Below are 23,192 nucleotides of genomic sequence, written 5' to 3' on the forward strand. Positions count from 1 at the left end.
AATGTGCATATGGGTGTGCAGTGGAAGATAACATGTTAATCATGCTTATTTGTGTCATGAATGGCATTATCTGTTAGTTGAGGTAGGAGGTAAGCTTTACCTCCTTTTCCATTTGTGCCTTTTGATGGGTATTAGATACTTCATTTTTATTGGGCTTCCCCCTAAAATCTATCTTGAAATATGTCATAGATGTGTGAGAAGATCACATTGGTCAAGTCTGTGATCTTGGCCACTATAGATACTCAGTCAGTCATTTGTTCATTTTCTTAGACTCTTACCGCTTAGCACAGAATTGATGACGAATTCGAAGAAATGTCTGAGTCGGTCTTGAGTTCCATGCTCCGCTGCAAGGAGCGTCAGTGCTCAGCTGACTATTAACTCCTCATGCTAGCAGCGCTCGAACAACCAACAATAAACCTTTTTAAATGCTGCTGTGAGTGACCAAAAGTTTTTGTAGACTGACATTTTATAAATGTAAACAAATGATTTAATTATTACAATGTTGGAAGAAAAAAAACACTGAATAAAATTGCTTCCAGAATCCACATTGATAAATAATTTTGTAAATAACCATGCAGCAATAAAAATGGAAAAGATAAATATAGTTGTATAAAAGTATTTACAGATAATGGTAGTGATGTTGGGGGTGTGTGTGGAAGAACGCAGGTTGTGTCCTGCAGTGGTGCCTGGGAAAGGAGGGACGAGGTAGGGTTATGCAGGGAAGAGGAGTCAAGTGGTGGACATTTCACAAGAATCTGGAGGCTTAGGTTACTTTCACACTAGCGTTTCTATTTTCCAGTATTGAGATCCTTCATAGGGTCTGAATACTGGAAAAAATACCTTCCGTTTTGTCCCCATTAATTGTCAATGGGGACAAAACGTAACTGAACAGAACGGAATGCTCCAAAATGCTTTCCGTCATGGGATGCGGAGCAAAAGGGATCCATCATGACCCACAATGCAAGTCAATGGGGACGTTTAACTCTAACACAATAGAAAACGTATCCGTCCTCCATTGACTTTCAATGGTGTTCATGACGGATCCGTCATTGCTATATTACAGATAATACAACTGATTCAGACTGTTGTATTATGAGTAACGGAAGCGTTTTTGCTGAACCTTGCCGGATCAATCCTGGACTTATAGAACCATCAAAAATGATCTATATAAGATATGCAAATGAGGGCTCGCAAGTGCCCAGGGGCGGCGTTACTCTCTTAGGTGCCCTGCTTGCTCAGCCTTTTCATTGCGTCCCCCCGCCCCTTCCTACCCTCCGCCCGCCCATCCTTTCCCTCTGACCGCCTTTCTACTAACTTGTTATTCTGCCGCTATCCCGCGCACTCATTCCTTTGGCCGGCATCACAGTAATTAATGCGCATGCGCCAATGGACCGCCTCCTTTGTGAAGTTTTCGCGTCGTTAGCCGGCGCATGCGCAATAGTTACTGTGATGCCGTACAAGGAATGGGCATCGCAGTGCGCATGCGCCAGCCAAAGGAATGAGTGTGCAGGCGCGGGATATAGGCAGAATAACAAGTTAGTAGAAAGGCGGGGGGACGCAATGAAAAGGCTGAGCAAGCAGGGCACCTAAGAGAGTAACGCCGCCCCTGGTCACTTGCGAGCCCTCATTTGCATATCTTATAGAACCATCAAAAACTATCTTTATAAGTCCAGGATTGATGCCAGAGGTAACGTTTTTATTAACTGTAAGCATGCTAGGGAGCTGTGGGAAGGGTTAAAAAAAAAGTGAAATGCTGGTGACCGACTCCCTTTAAAGGAAGTGGGAATTACAATATTTTTTTCTGGATCTTTCTATTCTTTATTAATCAACATTTTAATATTATTATGTACAGGAAAGACCTTCCTTTACTTCTCTCCCAGCCCCTGGAACATTTTGACCTGGATGGACTGAGGCTCTTTAACTTCCTCTATTTTCATCGTAGCCCTGATGGTCTTTAAAGAGGACCTTTTATTACAATAAAAAATCTAAACTAAGCATACAGACATGGAGAGCGGCGCCCAGGGATCTCCCTGCACTTACTATTATCCCTGGGCGCCGCTCCGTTCGCCCGGTATAGGCTCCTGTATCTTCAGATTTTCGGCTCAACTGGGAGGAGTCTGCCGGCGCCTCCTTCTCCCAGGCTGGAGTGCTGGCCAATCGCAGCGCTCAGTTCATAGCCTGGGAGAAAAAAACAACTCTCAGGCTATGAGCTGAGCGCTGTGATTGGCCAGCGCTACAGCCTGGGAGAAGTAGATGCTGGCAGGCTCCTCCCACTTGAGCCGAAAATCTGAAGATACCAGAGCCTATACCAGGAGAACGGAGCGGCGCCCAGGGATAATAGTAAGTGCAGGGAGAACCCTGGGCGCCGCTCTCCATGTCTGTATGCTTAGTTTAGATTTTTTATTTATTGTAGTGATAGGTCCTCTTTAAAAACTTTTCCTTATCCTCTGGGCTACAAAGGGGCTTCCCTGATTCATCATCGGAGGATTCAGATTCTCCAAATGATAATATCTCTCCCTCATCAGTGTCAGGCTCCAGCTGAAGTTCTGACATCTGTGATCTTTGTGAGGTAGAGGGCTGAGGAGAACCCGGTGGTAGCCTTGTGTCAATCGCCGATTTAACCTCTTATCCCTTAATCATGCCTCTGATAAGATTCAAGGAAAGAGGGCGACTCCTCAGAAACCACTTTGTCCGTGCATCTTTGACATAACGCTTTCTTTGATTTGGAGGGTAGGGATTTTCTACATATTGCACATTTCTTCCGAGTTGATGAATCCTCAGCAGATTTTTGGGTGCTGGTGTCCCTGCCCTGTAAGGGAATAATTAAGAACTTTTAGGACTCTTAATTAGAGAGACTCTTTTTTTTTTTTAAACACCAGCACAGCACCAGTGAGGGATATACCAATGTCCTTCTCCCTCCCCTCAAGTAGGGTCAGTAGTCATACAGGAAGGAGGCTTACTGGGCTCTGGGCAGCAGGATCCACAGGCTTCCAGGGGAGCAGACATGCTGTGCACGCTGTGATGCTGGAAACGCCGTACTCCATGCTCCTGGCCTCCTCATATCTGCCAGTTCTCTGACGTCACCCGCCACCGGAAGTGACGCTGAGGCCTGTCAACGAAATTCCCGGCCTGTGCGCATGCGCGCGATCCCTCGTTCCCCGCGATGAGTGAGCAGGGGAACGGAAGCCCAGGGCTGCCTTCATGGAAGGACTTATGCCGAAGGAACAGGGAGAGGGAATGATCATGAACCCCGACCTCTGCACGGCCCTCCCGGATGGGGCAATACTATTTAGGCCGTGCGATCCATCAACCCCTGACATAGCAGGAGCGGCTTCCACGCGATCCCGAGGACAGGTAACAAACTGAAGCAGGTAAAGGCAGGGGGCCTTTTAAGATTGAGCTTCTATGTACTTTACAGTACTGTTCTCACACATGGGAGCACATCATTCATGGAAGCTAAGTATTTACCCTACTGTTTATGATAACACGGCTCCTTACGGTGCCTGTGTGCAGTGCAGATCATGTCTGGAATACCTGCATTGTATTTCAGTACCGGCAAAATGCTTAGCTTTTTTTCTTAGGTGCAGAAATTGACCTGCTGTGCAGATTTTTAATTTTCAAATCCACACAAAAAACATGATAAATATTGGGCAAGTCTTGTGCAGTTTTGCTGCAGATTTCACGCCAATTTTCTGCATATAAATCTGCACTGTATGCAGCCACCCTTACAAAACAAATATCTGTTTTAGTGTTTAGCTAATCACTAACCAAACATACAGTATTCTCACAAATTTGTTCTGTCTTTTCATGGGACAACCCTGGAGATATGACACTTTGATACAATGTAAAGTAGTCAGTGCACAGCTTGTATAACAGTGTAAATGTAGTGAGCCCTCAAAATAACTCAACACACAGCCATTAATGTCTAAATCGCTGGCAACAAAAGTGAGTACACCCCTAAGTGGAAATGGCCAAACTGTGCCCGAAAAGCCATTTTCCCTTCCTGGTGATATGTGACTACAAGGTAGCAGGTGTGAATGGGGAGCAGATGTGTTAAATTTGGTGTTATCGCTCTCACACTGATCACTGAAAGTTCATTCAACATGGCTCCTCTCGGCAAAGAACTCTCGGAGGATCTGAAAGAAAGCATGGTTGCTCTACATACAGATGGCCGAGGCTATAAGAATATCGCTACACGCTGAAACTGAGCTGCAGCACAGTGGCCAAAACCATATAGCAAATTAACTCAGAACAGTTCTCGCCATGGCCGACCAAAGAAGTTGAGTGCACGTGCTCCGTGTCATATCCAGAGGTTGTCTTATCAAAATAGACATATGAGTGCTGCTAGCATTGCAGCAGAGGTTAAAATGGAGGGGGTGGGGTCAATCTGTCAGTGCTCAGACCATACGCCACACACTGCATCAGATTGGTCTGATGAGACCAAAATAAACTTTTTTGATTCAGATTGTGTCAAGCGTGTGTGGCGGCAACCAGGTGAGGAGCACAAAGACAAGTGTGAGAGTGTCATGGTTTGGGGCTACATGAGTGCTGCCGGCTGTTGGGAGCCACAGTTCATTGAGGGAACCATGAATGCCAACATGTACTGTGACATACTGAAGCAGAGCAAGATCCCCTCCCTCTAGAAACTGGGCCACAGGGAGGTATTCCAATATGATAACGACCCCCAAACACATCCAAGACAACCACTGTCTTGCTACAGAAACTGAGGATAACGGTGCTGGACTGGCCAAACACTTTTTTTTTTTTTAACTAGGACAAAACCTTTAACTTTCCTTTCTAGATACGCAAAGTCTTGAATAAGTGCTAATGCTGCTCTGTCTCTATGCAGTAAGATTGGAGGGGTGGCCAATTTAATGTGAGCCGGGAGGCTTGTAGGCACAGTGACCAGGACTGGACTGCAGCGCCACTGTATCGATAACATGGCACACAATAATAACCTTGATACTGAATTGGGAAGGAGCAGACCTCTGCAGCACAAACAGCTGAGCTTTGAAGGGAAAGGCAACACAGAAGTACTGATCATGAAGATCTAAGCACATTTTTTTCCCAGAGGCATGTTTTAATAACGATTCCAAGGACGGTTTACATCTAATAATGGCAGTAGTACATTCAAGAAAATCTAAATATATACAACATGAAAGCTACCTGTGGCTTTCCAGGTGTTGTTTAAAGGAAATGGGTCACCAATATTTTTTGGGTTAAAACCAGATTGCACATATTCTTTTTTACTAACGTGTTTTTATTTTTCAGACTGCAGATTTTCTTATTCTAACATTTGAACATGGGGGCGGCTATCCAGTATTCAGAGATATGCTTTTACAGCAGGCACATGGGCCAGAGACACAATGTTCAGGAGGGGACCTCACTAACGTCTACGGGAGAGTTTTGTAGACATGCTATGTGACCTGTGCAGAGGTCAGGAGCAGTGTTCACCAGTGAACACATGCAGGCTGCCATCTTGACCCACCCGTCCGGCAATGCACAGGTAAGCCCTTTCCTGTGCCGGGAGCTGGTCTGAAATCAAACGCGGTCTACAGGAGCAGGCAGTTCCGAGAACAGCCCGATGAAGTCCCCCGGCCGCTGTTCTCGGAACTGCCTGCTCCCGGTGACCGCATTTGATTTCAGACCGGCTCGCGGCACAGGCACAGGCTTACCTGTGCATCGCTGGACGGGTGAGTCAAGATGGCAGCCTGCATGTGTTCGCTGGCAAACACTGCGAACTGACCATCACTGGTCAGGAGGGAGTAGGTAAGCTGTGATATCATCTATTGTGAATGGTGGCTCCAGTGTTATTTCTGTCATTGTAATCCTACCTGTAATGATGAGCAGATAACTGTAGTAAAGGTTTAGTGGCCAGTGTGAAAACTGCAGGATTTTATGTTTTTGTTTTTTAATATAGAATAGATAGTGATATGGAAAATTCAAAAAAACATTGCCAAAAATTCTTTAAAAACATACATTTAACATAAAAGCATGATTTAAACAACAGGTTCTGATGACACATTCCCTTTAACTTTACATATGAAGATGAAAATAGCTGATGGAAAATACAAAAATAGCTGTTCAACAATCACACATTAAAATGCCCATCATTTAAATTATCTCCCTGGATCTAATGCTCATAAACCTCTTACTTACTATAGATATCTGGAGGTGACCTCCATTTAAGGGCTCGTTCACACGACTGTATGGCTTTTTCAGTGTTTTGCAGGCCGTTTTTTGTGTCAGTAGTGTTTCCGGTTCCGTTTTTCCGTATGGCATATACAGTAATTACATAGAAAAAATTGGGCTGGGCATAACATTTTCAATAGATGGTTCCGCAAAAACAGAGTACATTCCTGTATGTGTTCCGGTTTTTTTGCGGACCCATTGACTTGAATGGAGCCAGGGAACATGATTTGCAGGCAATAATAGGACATGTTCTATCCTTTAACGGAACAGAAACGGAATGCATACGGAGTACATTTAGTTTTTTTTGTGGAACCATTGAAAGGAATGGTTTTGTATACGTTTGTGTGAACGAGCCCTAATGCAGCAGATAGATGTACTTTGACCCTCTTGTATGCAAACCGTGCAAGAGGGAAACTTTATTTTTTTTTTACCCTATTCTGTGAAAACTCTATTAACAGAGGTAAAATAGTCACCAGTGGAAATAGATCTCAACACATTTAACCTTTAAACACATGCACATTAAAGCTGGCAACCAATGCCTGCAATGAATACAGTCTTTAGGAGTTCCCAGATAAGTGCCAAGCTATATTCTAAACAAAATTAAAACCTGCTAGGTACTGGAATGCTAGGCCCAGCTTCCATTTAAAGTCTTGGATGTCTATTTTATTTCTGTTTTTATGGGGGACGTCAGAAGGTCCCCTATTATATGCATATAGTATTACATGACTATGCCCTACATACAAATCTAAAATCTGTGGTTGAGAGCTTATTAGTGGTGTTCAAACCCAGACGAATCCTTCATTTCATGCTTCTGCAGTGGAAGTAGCAGCTCGCCAGAGAGAAAGCAATATACTTAAGGGGTTGTGCAGCAATTTATAATCAATATCCGATTGGTTGGGGTGTGTCACCCAGCACCTCCGCCGATCAGCGGAGCGCTTCTTCCTGGCCATTATTATACTGCGCGTTGTCTCCTATGGAGCGGTAGTAAAGTGTAATCACAAATGCTTGCTCCATTTAAGTGAATGGAGGAGCGTGTACCTATCATTACACTGTTTCCGAGATGATCGGCAATGTAATGAAGAGAAAGTAGCGCTAGCATGGAGCACTGCTTCCTCTTCAAACAACTGATCGGTGTTTTTCATCGCCATTTTTCAATCATTTTTGCATCTATTTACTGTCTGTCTATTTTAAAAAGGCTGCTTTGCATCTGTTTTTAACAGCCATTAAAAATAGATGATTTTCATATATATTTTTTCTAATTTAAATCCATAATGCCCCCCATAGTGACCCCCAGCAGTAATAATGTGCAGGGTTTTTTTAAAGTCGAAAAAAAAAAAAAAAATTACTCCCCTCATCCACTTACACATGCAGAGGCAGAGGCAGTTGCTTCTCTCTTGATGCTTAAAGGCTATGTACACCTTTGGGGGCAATTTTTTTTTATGATTGAATTGTACTTTTTAAATTGGTCTTTAAGACGGAGCCCTTTTTCTGTACAGGCTGAATTTTTCTAGTAGCAGGATATGAAATTTCTCTCTGCCCCTTATCCCAAAATAAGTAAAATGCATAAAAAAATTGCCTCTAAAAGGTGTACATAGCCTTTAAATGTGTTGTCTGAGTTATATAAATATATTCCCATATGCCTTTAAACCTATCTAATAGTACCTTTCTAATGTAGTTCTTTTATCTATATTATCTTGTTTCTGCGGCGCTGATGCAGATCACGTGACCAGTGACGTCATCCACCAGGCTCCCTGTGGTGACGTTTCTTGTACAGGCTTTATCCCTGCCTAAGGGAGTGGTGGCCTGGCTCTGTACACGAAACGTCAGAGCCTGTGTGCCCGCCCCTCTCCCTCCTCTGGCTGCCGCGGCTCCTGTGAGGGATGGCGCATGTGCAATCCTTACCAGTGCCGGCAGCCATGTGAAAATACAATGTCCTGTAACAAAAGCTCGGGACTGCAAATTGCTATTACCCCACAGGCCAGTGAAGACTCCGGTGTTTATATGCCGGTGGTAACTCAGGGCACAATGAAGGGGGCAACCTGGATTAAAGGGGGCCCATCTGATATTGATCAATATATATATATATATATTTCATCTTTATATGTATATAGAGATACAGATCGGTAAATATATATCTCTATATACATATATATAGGTTATGCAGAGCAGGGGGAGGGGCAGGGCAGATGATTCACACCCACAAATATTCATGAGGGAGAGCTCGGGCATTGCTGGTACACGCCCCCACAGCTTTGCTGCAGCATGTAAACAAAGCATGAATAACAGAACCATGCAAAGGTGTAAGTATGGGTTTTCTCTTAAGAAATCAATATACTAATGTATATGTATGTCCTGATGAGTTTTCTTAAGGACCTGCGCTCCCAGGGTGATGACATCACCACACGCTCCCGGCGATCATGCTGAGAGAGCATGGTGACATCATCATGCTGAAAGCACAGGTCCTACTGCATCAAGATAGGAGCGACGGACTCTGTGAGTGCAAGTAGATGAGGTGAATAATTTTTTATTTTATTTCACCCCCTAAAAGGCCATTTTCCACTAGTTTACCTGTTGTTAACGGCCACAATGGGTGCACTCCTGTCTAACGGCCATTAAAAATAGTTCCATTGATTTCAATAGGGTCCGTTTGGTGGTATAAAATGGCATGTCCTATTTCTTGGCTATTAAAGCGGTCATGTTAAAAGCCCCATTGTCTGTTGCCCTCTTATACGAAAATATCTGTCCTATGGTTCCATAAAACTGAAATGGTCACATCAAAATCATTTGTCATGGAAGTGCTCACTGTAAAAACTAGAACCCAGAGAAATCTGTATTCCGAACTCTGACATTTAGAGCATATCCGGAGGCAGGCTGCCTATCCAGGTAGGACAGGGGACCCTGTTCTCCACAGGTGCAGGTCTTCAAGGTGTGACCTGTCTGTTTTTTATGGCATAACAGATACTGGAAATAACCCTTTAAAAAGGACCTGTCCCTTTTCCTGTTTTAAATATGCCACAATTCCATAAAATAACAATTCTGGAGCATCATATATTTTTTTTTTTTAGGTATCCTTCATTTTGCCATTCCACCATCATTTCTGCTGCTGTATGAAGAAAAATGAAGACTAGGTATTACCATTCCTCTTGTAAATAGCTTGTTATCTGTACACACACCTTACTGTATTAAGGGGAATAGTAAAATCCAGTTGCTGATTTATCCATACTTTTCCAGGAGGAATAACAGAGGACTGACCGTTTCAAGAAAAGATGGTCCAGATGTGTTATTTTATAAGGCATATAAATAAGTACTCAAACATATCAGGAGACCAGGTACGTCCTCTGTAATCCCATGGAATAATTTCATGCATACTTGCATAGTTCACCAATGTGTATAACCAGTTTTCTTCAGAGCCCACATATTCATTCTGATTCATCATAGACTAATCCAGTACATCAAGCTTTGAGGTTACAGATTGTAGCATGGAAACTACTTAACATATACTAGTAAAAAAATAAAATGCCAGTCATGAAACACAAAATATACACACACGATATCCCTTATCAACACCCAAATGATTATATGGCTGCAACACCCAGGAGGCATTACGGTAACTCATCCCTGGGATTATCATTAGATTTCCCTTTATAGAATTCATGTTTATGTCCTAGTGAATAGTTTTACATCGATTCTCAAACAGTTGATGTATGACTGTTGTGTCTGCAAGGGTTGACGTGTCTCCCAGTTCTCGATCGTTTCTGGCAATTTTTCTTAACACTCGTCTCATTATTTTACCTGTACAAGGATAAAAAAAAAAAAAAAGCAAAGAAATTGTCAATTTTTAGCAACATTAATTGAAAAGTTTTGGACTGCATCAGTCCCTAAAGATTTTCAAGATAATGTGTTTGTGGCCCCATTAGACGAGAAATGTCACTGGGATTGTGTGACTGGATGGGAAATGTCACTGGGACAGCCAAGAATAAATTATAATCATGTAATAGCAAGCTTAGCTACATGCAACTGAAACTTTAAAAGGGATGTGTCATCAGAAAATCACCTATTGTTTAATGTACGTCGCTGGAGCAATAGGCAAACATGGCGCCTGCTCATGTGCAGCGGGCATCATGGCAGGCAGGTATTTGCTGTTTCAAACAACAGAGACCTGTGGCTAATTACCGCGACCGGCAATAATGCAGATCGTGGTAATTTAAGCGTTTAGATGCCATGATCAAGTGAGATCACGGCATATAAATGGTCAAAAACCTGGACGCTCGTGCTTCCGGGGGTGTTACCGGCATCCTCTGTGGCCTATTTTAGCCACCAGGTGGCAGGCCAACATAAGAAATGAGCAATAGACAGCAATAAATTTTAAAAAAAATACATGATTGTTCAAATTTAAAAAAAATAGATTTTGTAGGCTCAAATACGTGCTTCAAAATTATTACAAAAAAGTAAAAAAAAAAAACTTTAAAAATATTTTAAAAAATATTAAAAGTTTAAATCGCCCATCATTTCCGTATAATAAAAAAATAAATACCTAAATAACAAAAAATATAAACATCATGGGTATCACCGTGACCAAAAACGCCTGTACTATTAAAATATAAAAATATTTTTCCAATATGGCGAATGGCGTCACAGAAAAAAGGGTCAAACTGGCCAATTTGCCATTTTTTCATTGCTTCTCTTACCCAAAAAAATGTGATCAGAAATTCACACACACTCCAAAATGTAATAATAAAAACTACAGATTGTCCCACAAGTTATGGAGGTCAGAATATGGTGATTTTTTTGAAAGTTTACATTTCTACACTATTTAGACATAAATATCATTGCAATCGTACTGACCCAGAGAATGAAGGACATGGGTCAGTTTTGCCGCAAATGGAACACCGTGGAAATAAAACCCGTAAAATGGAGTAATTGCTTCTTTTTTTTCCAATTCCATCACATTTGGAATTTTGTTTACCGCTTCCCACTACACTGTATGCCATAATAATTGGTGGCATTAGAAAGTACAACTTGTTCAGCAAAAAATAAGCCCTCATACAGCTATTTGAACAGAAATATAAAAACGTTATGTATGACTCAAGGAAGATAGGGAAGAAAAATTAAAACGCAAAAAACTCCGGTATGTTTAAACAACTTTATAAGAGTTTATTTTATTTTTTTTACTTTTCCATAACACTATATTAAAAACAAAACATACAAAATCCTGCAGTTTTCACACTGGCCACTAAGCCTAAACTATGGGACCTGTCTTTTGAAGGTAGCTACATAGTCAGGATAGGACCGCACTGATCTATATGAGAGAGTTATCTAGGCATGCTATGGGACCTGTCCAGTGGAGCTGATAAACTGAGATACCTTTTGTGAATGGTGGATTCTGTGTTATCTATACAGAGGTGTTACTTGTCACTGTAACCCCGTCAGTGTTGACAATGACTGGTTATGTGGATGTGATCACTGTATGCAAATCCAGTATTAACCTCCACTGATGAGAAGGCAATTGTAGAGAAAAAAAAAAAAAGGAAAACTTCCCGATAATCGCCTGCACCATCAGGCTGTGTAAATCCGGAACAAGAAATCATGACCTATTATTACACCTAGTGGACAATTTAAGAATTGCAGGATTATATATAAAAAAAAAAAATTAATATAGATAGTGACATGAAACATTTCACTGACACATTCCCTTTAAGGGTTATGCCCATCTTATAAAGCGATGGCACAATGCTCGGATAAGCCATCATTGTATGATGGTAAACTGAAGAGGCCACAACACTGGTTATAGTGGTTGTCCAGAGACCCCTCTTGCTCATTACGGGGTTCCATTGAATTAGACCTTCAGTAACCATACAGTGATTACATATTCTACTTATTTTTCACGTTATTTATGTTATAATATGGAAAACCCCTTTAAATTATAGTCCTAACAGAATAAAATAATATAGAAAAAAAAAATGTTGATGTAAGCCTTAAAGTGAATGTCTACATTTATAAAATCACGGAAAATAATGCACTATGCAAACACAATATATGAACTAAGCTCTTACTCTAATAATAAAATCTGAAACTCTGAGTCAATATATTTTAATCAAAACATCTGTGCCCGCCTACCCACGCCAAGGTGGTCTCAGTCAGGCAGGTCCTACTCTAAACTTACGTATGCCGTATGGGCATTTACATTAAGGAGAGCAGATTCTTAATATAATATATGTGCAGGGTCTGCATGAAAATGCCAATATGGCACAGGTAGGTTTAGAGTAGGACCTGCCTGACTGAGACCAACTTGGCACGGGTAGGCGGGCATGGATGTGTTTTGATCAAAATATATTGGATTGAGAGTTTCAGATTTCTCACTGATATTATTGGAAGACACAGAAGACCATGGGTATAGCTGCTGCCACTAGGAGGCGACACTAAGCAAAAAAAAAGTGTTAGCTCCTCCTCTCGTCTATACCCCTCTTGCAGATACTGAGCTAATAAGTTTTAGCTTAGTGTCCATAGAAGGCAGATATGTTTTCCTGCAGGTCTGCCAAAGATTTTTTCTTTCCGATTGGACTATAGGCGTCCTCCAACCACCTGTTTTCCCCACACTTAAGGGGGGGGGCAGTGGGTCCTCAAGCCCACTGCTCGTTCCCCACCTCTGGAAGACAAGGAGGAACAGTGGATCTCAAATCCTCTGTTACACACCAGCTACAGTGTCACCTTGCCGCTATTTCCGGAAGTCCCCCCTGTTACCAGTGTAGCCCCCTCCCCAAGGGGCAGCACACTGAGGAAGGACACTGCTAGAATCGGGGTGGGAACAAACTGTCTAGGTAAGCATTAGCTAGCTTTCCCTGCTGGCCCCTGCCACCATACCCCTCCCCCCCAGGGGTTACCCTTCCTCCCTGTACTAGGTTCTAGGGCAGGGGATGCTCAACCTGCGACCCTCCAGCTGTTGCAAAACTACAACTCCCAGAATGCTCGGAAAGCCTAGAGCTATCAGTCTGCAGCTGAGCATGATGGGAGTTGTAGTTTTACAACAGCTGGAGGGCCGCAGGTTGAGCATCCCTGTTCTAGGGGTTAACCTTCTGCTGGGTCCCCTTCTCCTGTGTTCTCTAAAGTGAACACAGTAAAATGTTTTTTTTTTTTCTCAAAACCTTGGCCTCTCACCGGCCCTCGGTCCGGTCCCCAGCTCCCTCACCTTCCTCCAGGCTCCGCGGTACTCCAGCGCTCGCAGCCCTCCTTGGGCGGCCACTGCATTCTCTCACTGGGCGTCGGTACACCCGTTCCCGGCCTCCTCTGTTCGGGGGGCATGATCCCCCTGACACTCCCGCTCCCTCCATGCGCTGCTCTCCCAGCCAGGAAGTTCTTTAGGTCGCCCTACCTGTACGAGAGGCCCCGGCTCTGCGGTCTGCTGTGCCACGTTCTCCCACAGTGTTTGGGGGGGGGGGGACTGTACCCTCAGAGCGCAAAACTTTCACACCCATACCTTCGGCCCACTGAGTTTCGCCCCCAACCCTCTTAATCCCATTCTTTGCCTCAGTGCTTCTGTGGCTGGGGGAAAAATAATTACCCATCACTCTTAAAAGGGTTGATAGCATTGGGGCTAAATGTAATTCCCGCAGCTATTATTATTATTATTATTAACCCTTGGAGCTGCGCTCCTATTTTGAGCTTAGTTCTCATCCCCCTATAGCAGTGTGGTACCAGCTTGTTATCTTAGTGCTTGTAGTGCCCCACGTTCAGGCTTACACAGTGTCCTCTCTACAGCTACAGCGGAGCCAGTGGCGCAATGGATAGGCGGCATACTCACCCTACCTCTAACTACTTACGACTAGGATACTGTACATCCTGTAGCATTACCCCCTTCCATAGGCGGAGTACTTTCACTATCATTCGATACTATACAGCCTTAAGCATTACCCCCTTCCATAGGTGGAGTACTTGCACTTCCACTGGAAACTGTACAGCCCATTGCATTACCCCCTTCCATAGGTGGAGTACTTGCACTATCACTGGATACTGTACAGCCTGTCGCATTACCCTCCTTTCATAGGTGGCGTACTTGCACTACCATGGTATACTGTACAGCCTTCCTTAGGCGGAGTAATTTCACTTCCACTGGATACTGTACAGCTTGTAGTATTACCCTCCTTTCTTAGATGGAATACTTGTACTACCACTGGTTACTATACAGCCTGTAGCATTACCCTCTTTTCTTAGGCAGAGTATTTGCACTACCACTGGATCCTATTCATTCTGTATCATTGCTCTTTTTTTTTTCATAAGCAGGGTATTTGCACATGGGACCCTATACATCCGGTAGCAAGGCCTCTTTCCATAGGCATATTTGCTTCACAACTGGATGTACAGCCTGTCACGTCACATTACTCTCCTTTTATAGGCGGAGTACTGACAATACCACTGGATACTGTACATTTCTGTACCATTACCCTCCTTCCATAGGGGGAGTATTGGCACTACCACTAGATCATATATTCCCGGTAGCATTGCCCTCATTCTATAGTGGGTGTATTTACACTTCTACTGGGTACTGTATATTCTGTGACATCCTCATTCCATGGAGTAATTGCACTTTCACCGGAAACCATATGTTCTGTCGTATTACCCCATTCGCAGGCAGAGTAATTGCACTAATCCTGGTTATCTTCTGTCCGGTTGGATTTCCACCTTCTATAGGTGGACTAGTTGCACCACAATCGCATACTGTGGATGCTGTTGCATTACCCTCCTTCTACTGACTGAGTAGTTGCACAACCAGTAGTGCCTGCACTAACAGTGGACCCTGTACATCTGTCGGGTTTCCCTCTTTTCGTCAGCGGAGTAACTCCACTACCACTGGAAACTGTTTATCCTGTTACAGTATGCAGGTGTGGTACCCATCTCCACCTAAGAAAGGCGGATAATGTAAGATCCTGTAGCATTACCCTCCTTCCATCGGCCGGGTAGTTCCACAACCACTGGTACTTGTTCTACCAGTAGATACTGTACATCTTGTCAGGCTCCGCTCTTTCCTTAGGCAGAGTATTCCCACTACCTCTGGAATCTTCCACCCTATCGCATTATCCCCTTGTCACATTCCATCTTGTTCCAAGGGTGGTCTCCTTGCTAGACACAGAATCGCCTTACCCCCTGTCATAGGCGGTATTTTAGCACTACCACAGGATACTGTAACTACTTTCACACTATCCTTTTCCTCAGGTAGTCATGGTACGGATTGGGGTCAGGCACCTACGTGGCAGCCTCTGTCTTTCCAGGGTGTTGGAACCACGACATGCCTCTCCTCTTGACTTCAGTCCCCATGTGGAGCATTCCAATTTTGTTGCTTTTCCTTGGCACGCTCAGAGTCTACACTCCTTCAGTAGGTGGAACGTCTGCACAGGCTGCCAATTTTCTTCCTTCCCCGGTGGAGTATTGAGCTACTTTCAGGTGGAGTCTCCCCCCTGGAGAGATCATGGGTGCTGGTATGGCCTCCCTCTATGAGGAAGTCTTTGCTCTGGCCGTAGGTTTGCTCTGGCCGTAGGGGGGGGGGGAGGGAGAGACTTGTCACGTCCGCAGTTCTCTGGTCCTTGGTATCCAGACACCATTTTCAGTTTGTTTTCTTCCCATGGAAGGGGGGGGGGGGGGTCATCTTTTCTGGGGTGCTGGTCCTTGGGTATCACCTTCCTTAGAAGTCTTCTGGGCCCAGGCCATGTTTTTTCTCTCCGGAATATTCCGTAGTAGCTTCGTTTGCTCTGGTGCCTGACTTATTTTCATTCTTGTGGATATTCGGTGTGCTCGCCACTTCTTCCGAAGTCTCCTAAGCCGTGGCTTATGTCCCCGGGGCTGTTCTTCTTCTGCCCAGCCGGGGCATCTGGGTATTCAGACGCTCTCTGGCTGGCCTTCCAAAAAGGGTACAGGTGTGTCCTCCCCCCGCAATTATGACAGGCCTTGGATTCGTTCTGATCTTGTTCTCTCTCCATGGTACTGCTCTTTAACGTCCCATGGTTTTCTGTGTCCCCCCAATGATACGAGCGAGAAAGTAGGATTTTTGTCTTAGGGTACTTTCACACTTGCGTTTTTCTTTTCCGGCATAGAGTTCCGTCACCGGAAAAGAACTGATCAGTTTTATCCCCATGCATTCTGAATGGAGAGTAATCCGTTCAGTTTGCATCAGGATGTCTTCAGTTCAGTCGTTTTGACTGATCAGGCAAAAGAGAAAACCGCAGCATGCTACGGTTTTCTCTCCGGCGAAAAAAATGGAAGACTTGCCTGAACGCCAGATCCGGCATTTTTTCTCCTCAGGAATGTATTAGCGCCGGATCCGGCATTCAGAATACCGGATCCGTCGTTCCGGCATGCGCATATCGGTAAAAATGTGAAAAAATGTACAAGACTGATCCGTCGGTCCGCATGACAAGCGGAGAGACGGATCCGTCCTTGCAATGCATTTGTGAGACGGATCCGCATCCGGATCCGTCTCACAAATGCTTTCAGTCAGCGGCATTTCGGCGGATCCGGCGGGCAGTTCCGAGGGCTTAGTCCATATGTTGTGTTTGCATACTGCATTATTTTTCATGATTTTATAAATGCAGCCATGCACATGCGCATATTTATTATAATATCATGCAGGATGTTATGTAATTTGTTTTCCGTAATTTTCTGAATAGTCTTAAAGTGAATGTCCACCCAGATCATTTTTTTTCCATTTAAATAGGATCAAAATGCAGTGCTTAATAATGTCTTAATATTTCTTTATAGCATTCAGATCTCAGTTTTTACAGTGCTCCAACTCCTCCACATTGACAGATATAAAAGATAACATGCTGGCTGTAGTTGGAGCTTTGAAATTTCCTGTACTTCCACTGAAGTCCAAAATAACAACATGCACAGTAAGCTCCCCCTACTGCCGACTGCTATGGGAATGTATAACAACTACCTAAGTGTGACATTTTTCAAGTGACTGTTGTATTATTGTTGTACTAAAACTACTAATGGTGTATTGTACTGGCCTGTCATGAACAGTAATGTCTACTGTGATCCATGTGTATGTTGTGCTGCTGTGATGCACTTTATTGAGGGAAATTTCAGTATCGTATCATATCAGGCAGCCACTATGTGATGGAAAATGAGGATTCATTTTGAAAACACAATTGGCATTTTAATGAAATATCCAGCAAGAAAAAAGTTAAATAAAAATATAATGGACCATTTCATACCTGAGCGTGTTTTAGGCAGTCCAGGGGCATTCTGGATATAATCTGGAGTGGCAATTGGTCCAATCTTTTCTCTTACTATAAATATCAGTAAGTAAAAACAATAATTAGAGTGAAATAAATAATATATACATACAGTTTGCATAATGTCCGCAGCACTTCCTCTGTTTACATAGTGAGATGTGCTGTCGACAAATTATTATTCCTATAGGTCCGATAGACTGTCGGCTGATCAGATACTTTATAGTAACATAAAAATAATCATCTGGCAGCATATCACACCATGTAAACAGAGCATGGGGTAAGGAAATAATGATCAAAACTGAGCATTTTTATGAACTGTCACTTATTGCCAATTATTTGTAAAAGAGCCTTAAAGGCTATGTACACCTTCAGGGGCAATTTTTTTTTATTACATTTTACTCATTTTGGGCTAAAAATATTTTTTTCACTTAGTCTTTATAAAAACACAAATGGTTAACTGTTTTTCTATCAACTTTTTACTTTTACTTTGTGTTGGTCATATAATAAACCTTATCCCTAAATTACTAAGAGGTCACAAACACATTCATATCAGTAAGGTGAAAACTGAGCTATAATGAGTGTTTAGAATGTCAGAGAGCAGAGATAAAGAGGCAGTCAGATTAGTTGGCTGATGGAACCAAATGAAAATTCAGATCCTGCTACTAGATAAAGTCACGGCTGCACAAAGACAGTGGTTCAAATTTTTTAATAAAGACCAAATGAAAATATGATTTTTAGCTCAAAATGAGTACAATGCAATAAAAATAAATTAGCCCCAAAAGTGTACATAGCCTTTAAGCTACCAAATGTCCCCTTATAAGAAAAGTCATTTACCTAGTTTCTTGAGTTGATCAGTTAGCGAGCTAGTGAACTCCTGTCCATCACGCAGAGTGACAAAGCAATACAGACATTCTCCCTTCACAGGGTGTGGATGACTTACGGCTGCAGCCTCAGCTACAGAAGAGTGTTCAACAAGTGCGGACTCCACCTCTGCTGTGCTCAGCAAGTGACCTGGTGGAAGGACAGAGTGGAGCACTGATCAGTAACCTCAATTTCTACATAGAGCCATGATCACAGATGCAATCAGTCCTCCAGTCAGATAGTTCTTGTAAATTTACAAAGGAATCTTCTACAGAACAGATGAAAACAACTCACCAGACACATTAAGCATGTCATCAATCCTCCCAGTAATCCAATAATAACCATCTTTGTCTCTTCTACAACCTAAGCAATAAGACATTTAGGTGAAGTCAGTTTTCAAACAAGCAGACAGTCAATGACTTTTTTTTTTATCATAAAGGACACTTTCACTAGAGGTCAGAAGAATCTCAGTAGTCATTCCTTTAAAAATGGAAGACTTTGGGTTTGTGGAAACGGAAAATAATAAAATTATCATGGGATATGTTTAATTAAAGGGGTTATGAAGGCAGTTTATATTGATTACCTATCCTTAGCATAAGTTATCAATACCTGATCGGAGTGTGCCCAACACCCGTCACTCCAACCGATCAGCTTTTGAAGAGGAGGTGGTGCTCCATGGGAGTGCGGCTTCCTCTTCATTATACGATGCGTCGTCTCCCCTGCAGGGGCGGTGCAGTGTAATTACAAGTACTTGCTCCATTTAAGTGAATGGAGCGAGTACTTAATTATATGGCACAGCCGAGATGACGGGCAGTGTAATGAAGAGGATGTGGCGCTGACATGAAACAGAAGATCGGTGGGGGTTCCGGGTGTCGGACCCCGCTGATCAGATATTGATCACCTATCATGAGGACAGGTCATTAGTATTAGGGCTGAAACGATTCATCAATGTAATCGATAAAAAAAAATTCTAGATGCAGTTTTCCCGCATCGAGGATTCGTTTAAATCACGTGACCACGGAGCGTGAGTGAAATTAAGTCTTTCACTCACCGCTCCGTGGCCTCCAGTTGGCACCGCGCTGCAGGGCCTGGCGTGCACACATCGTGGGCGTGCTGGCTGACGCTGTGCGTGATGTCAGGTCCCCCCCAGTGCATGCTGGGAAGAATATGCGTTCGTCTCCTGCAGACTCCATTTCAGCGCACTGCCAGGAAAGGTAAGTATAAGATAGCACAAGCAGGGGCCTGAATCTGGGGGTGGGGGTGATGGGACCTGCAGATTTGAAGGGGGCACCTGTGATTTGAAGTTATGGCGTTGGGGACATGGATGGGAAATTGGCAGTGGCATGGAGGGGCTGAATATATCTACTGGCGCTGGGGGACATGGATCATTGGCAATGGCATGGAGGGACTGATGATATCTGATGGCACTGGGGGAGTGATGGAAATGGCATGGAGGGGATGATCTGATGGCACATCACAATGGATGGCCTACAAGGCCCCTCGGGAATCACAATGAGGGAATCTGAATGGCGGACGGAAGCGGTAGCCGAGAGATACACTTTTAAGGCCCGGACGACATCCAGGGAATGTAGAGCCTTGGGGTTTGCCGGAGAAGGGCAAAAGGAGGGCAGGACCAGATCCTCGTTAAGGTGGAAAGGAGAGACCACCTTGGGTAAAAAGGAGGGAACCGGACGGAGCACAACCTTATCTTGGTGAAAAACCAGAAAAGGCTCCTGACAGGAAAGAGCGGCCAGCTCAGACACCTGTCTGATGGAGGTTATGGCCACAAGGAAGACCACTTTCCAGGTGAGAAAAGTCAGGGAGACCTCTCTCAGAGGTTCGAAGGGGGCCGTCTGCAGAGCGCGCAGGACCAAATTGAGATCCCAAGGAGGCAAAGGGGGAACATACGGAGGAACCGAATGTGCCACCCCCTAAAGGAAAGTCTTCACGGGACCTATAAGAGCAAGGGACTTCTGAAAAAAGACGGCCATCGCCGAAACCTGACCTTTTAGGGAACTCCGCGACAGTCCCATCTCCAGTCCGGACTGAAGAAAAGACAGCACCACCGGGATGGAAAAGCGAAGGGGAGGGAACCCCGAGTTCTCACAAAAAGTTAGGAAGGCCTTCCAGGTACGATAGTAAATCCGGGAGGAATCCGGCTTCCTCGCACTGATCATGGTTCTAATCACTGAATCCGAGAACCCCCCTCTTCTTCAGGATGGCGGTTTCAACAGCCACGCCGTTAAACGAAGAGACCGTAAATTCCGATGGAAGAGCGGGCCCTGAGACAGTAGATCCTCTCTGTCGGGAAGAGGCCATGGGGCGCCCGCCAGCATCCGAGCCACGTCTGAGAACCACGCGCGGCGAGGCCACTCTGGGGGCGATGAGAACTGTGGGAATCCCTTCCGCCTCAATCTTGCATAGAACCTTCGGTAGTAGAGGAAGCGGAGGGAAGACATAGAGAAGGCTGAAGTCCTGCCATGGAGACACCAGCGCGTCCACCGCGAACGCCTTCGGATCCCGGGAGCGAGCCAGGAACACCGGGAGCTTGTTGTTGAGCCTGGACGCCATCAAGTCAACATCCGGACAACCCCATCTGTGGCAGATTTCCTTGAATACATCTGGATTGAGAGACCACTCGCCTGGATCCACCCTGTTGCGGCTTAGAAAGTCCGCTGTCCAGTTGTCTACTCCCGGAATGTAAACTGCTGACAACATCGGAACGTGCGACTCCGCCCACCTCAATTCTCGTCACCTCCTGCATCACCATCAGGCTGCGGATCCCGTCCTGATGGTTGATGTAGGCCACAGCCGTGGCATTGTCCGATTGGATCCTCACCGGAAGGCCCGCAAGGAGAGAAGTCCAATGGGAGAGGGAGTGGAAAATCGCTCTCTGCTCCAGAATGTTGATCAGAAGGCGAGATTCCGTCGCCGACCAAACCCCCTGAACCGTGCGAGACTGGAGAACGCCGCCCCAACCCAGGAGACTGGCATCGGTGGTGTCAATCGTCCAAGAGAACGGGAGGAAGGACCTTCCCGACCTCAGGTTCACCGGGGACAGCCAAGGGAGAGCCGCCCGAACCCGCAGAGACAAGCGGATGCGATCGTCCAGACCCCGAGAGGTCTTGTCCCAGAGGGAAAGGATCTCCTGTTGCAACAAACGAGTGTGAAACTGGGCATATGGAACAGCCTCGAGGCTACCATAAGAACCAGGACCCGCATGCACTTCCTGATGGAGAGACACGGGGAGTGCAGCAGATGCGACATTGCCCCCTGGATTTGGGAGGACTTGGGAGACTGGCAGGAATACTCTGGCGGTCGAGGTGTCCAAAATCATCCCCAGGAAGGAGAGCTTCTGGGATGGAAGGAGAGAGGACTTTGGTAAATTTATCAGCCAGCCGAACTGTTCCAGAGTCTGAACAGTGATCCGAACGCTGTCCTCGGCCTGCGGTAGAGAGGGGGCCTTTAGCAGGATATCGTCCAGATAGGGCAGCAAAGTAATGCCCCTGATACGAAGAAGCTCCATGAGCGGTGCCAGGATCTTGGTAAAGACCCGAGGGGCGGTCGCTAACCCAAACAGAAAGGCGACAAGCTGATAGAGGCGACCCCCAATGGCAAAGTGCAGGAATCATTGGCGAGATTCTGCGATCGGGACATGTAGATAGGCGTCCTGGATGTCCACGGACGCGATGAACTCCCCTTGAAGAAGAGAAACAATAACAGAGCGGAGGGATTCCATTCGGAACCTCCGCACCCGCAGAAACTGGTTGACCAGTTTTAGATCCAGGATCGGACGCACCGACCCTTCCTTCTTTGGGACCACGAACAGGTTTGAATAGAAACCTGTGCCGTGTTCCTCTGGGGGAACTGAGGTAATCACACCGCGGTCCAGAAGAGAGGAAACTGCCATCAAGAGGTCCGAGGCTCGGGACGGATGCGCCGAAACGCGAGAAGGGAAAAAAACGTTCAAGCGTCCTGAACATGAGCCCTCCAAACCTGCTGATAAGAGAGCAGGCGAACCCCCACCACGAGGGGTGGGGGCGTCCCTTCATGCGGAAGACTGCTTGGGAGCAGCAGGGCGGGCCGACTGCGCCCAAAGGCGCCAGGAAGGCTGGGGCTTAAAGGAGGGCTTCTTGCGGGAGCCTTGTGACCCTCCAGCGGAGGAAACAGACGACGTCCTGCAAGACGAGAAGCGCCGAAAGGACTGGGTCCGGGAACTGGAAGACCAGGTCCGAAAGGGACGCTTGGCCCTAGGCTGTGGGAGATGAGTACTCTTGCCCCCTGTAGCGGCCGAGATTAACTCATCAAGTTGAGCCCCAAAAAGTCTGGAATCTTCAAAGGGAAGGTTAGCCAGAGAACGCTTGGAGGAAGCGTCGGCGTCTCAATCTTTAACCAGACCTCTCTGCGCAGAATGACAGAGAGGGCTGAAATGCGGGCAAAGAGGGAACCAATATCCATGGAAGCCTCACAGAGGAACTTAGAAGCCTGAGACATCTGGAGAATCAAATCCAGAGTGTCAGCAGACGAATCCTGTTCCGCCAGGTCTTGGTGATGGAGCTGCAACCACACCGAAAGAGCTCTGGCCACCCAAGCGGAGGCAAAGGCAGGTCGTAGGGACGTGCCCGCCAGCGAGAAAATGGATTTGGACAGAGAATCTAGGCGTCTGTCCACAGCGTCCTGCAAAGAGGAGCCGTCTAGTACCAGGAGGGCCGTGTTTTTTTGGCTAACCTGGCCACCGGGGCATCCACCTTAGGGGGAGAGGAGCACTTCTCCACACTATCAGCCGGAAAAGGATAAAGCGTATCCATGCGTTTAGTGGCAGAAAACTTTTGGTTAGGGCGGTCCCAGGCCCTGGAAACGACCGTGGAAAATTCCTCATGGATAGGAAACGCGGCAGCCTCCGGTTTCTTGGAC

General features: G+C 45.2%; 1 protein-coding gene across 3 annotated transcripts in view; it reads right to left on the reverse strand.

The window, feature by feature from the left end:
* Window positions 1–6,430: 6,430 nt before the first annotated feature.
* The window catches only part of ACSS2 (acyl-CoA synthetase short chain family member 2), an 82,170-nt gene continuing 65,408 nt past the window's right edge, over window positions 6,431–23,192 (reverse strand). For all 3 annotated transcript variants that reach the window (XM_044297150.1, XM_044297151.1, XM_044297149.1), the window contains 4 exons: window positions 18,573–18,641; window positions 18,252–18,428; window positions 17,397–17,471; window positions 6,431–9,984 (listed from right to left, as the gene is read on the reverse strand). In XM_044297150.1, coding sequence (XP_044153085.1) covers window positions 9,857–9,984; window positions 17,397–17,471; window positions 18,252–18,428; window positions 18,573–18,641 — 449 coding nt within the window. In that variant the 3' untranslated portion in view covers window positions 6,431–9,856. The remainder of the gene's footprint in view (window positions 9,985–17,396; window positions 17,472–18,251; window positions 18,429–18,572; window positions 18,642–23,192) is intronic.

This window comes from Bufo gargarizans, chromosome 6, assembly GCF_014858855.1.
Source record: "Bufo gargarizans isolate SCDJY-AF-19 chromosome 6, ASM1485885v1, whole genome shotgun sequence".
Classification (NCBI taxonomy): domain Eukaryota; kingdom Metazoa; phylum Chordata; class Amphibia; order Anura; family Bufonidae; genus Bufo; species Bufo gargarizans.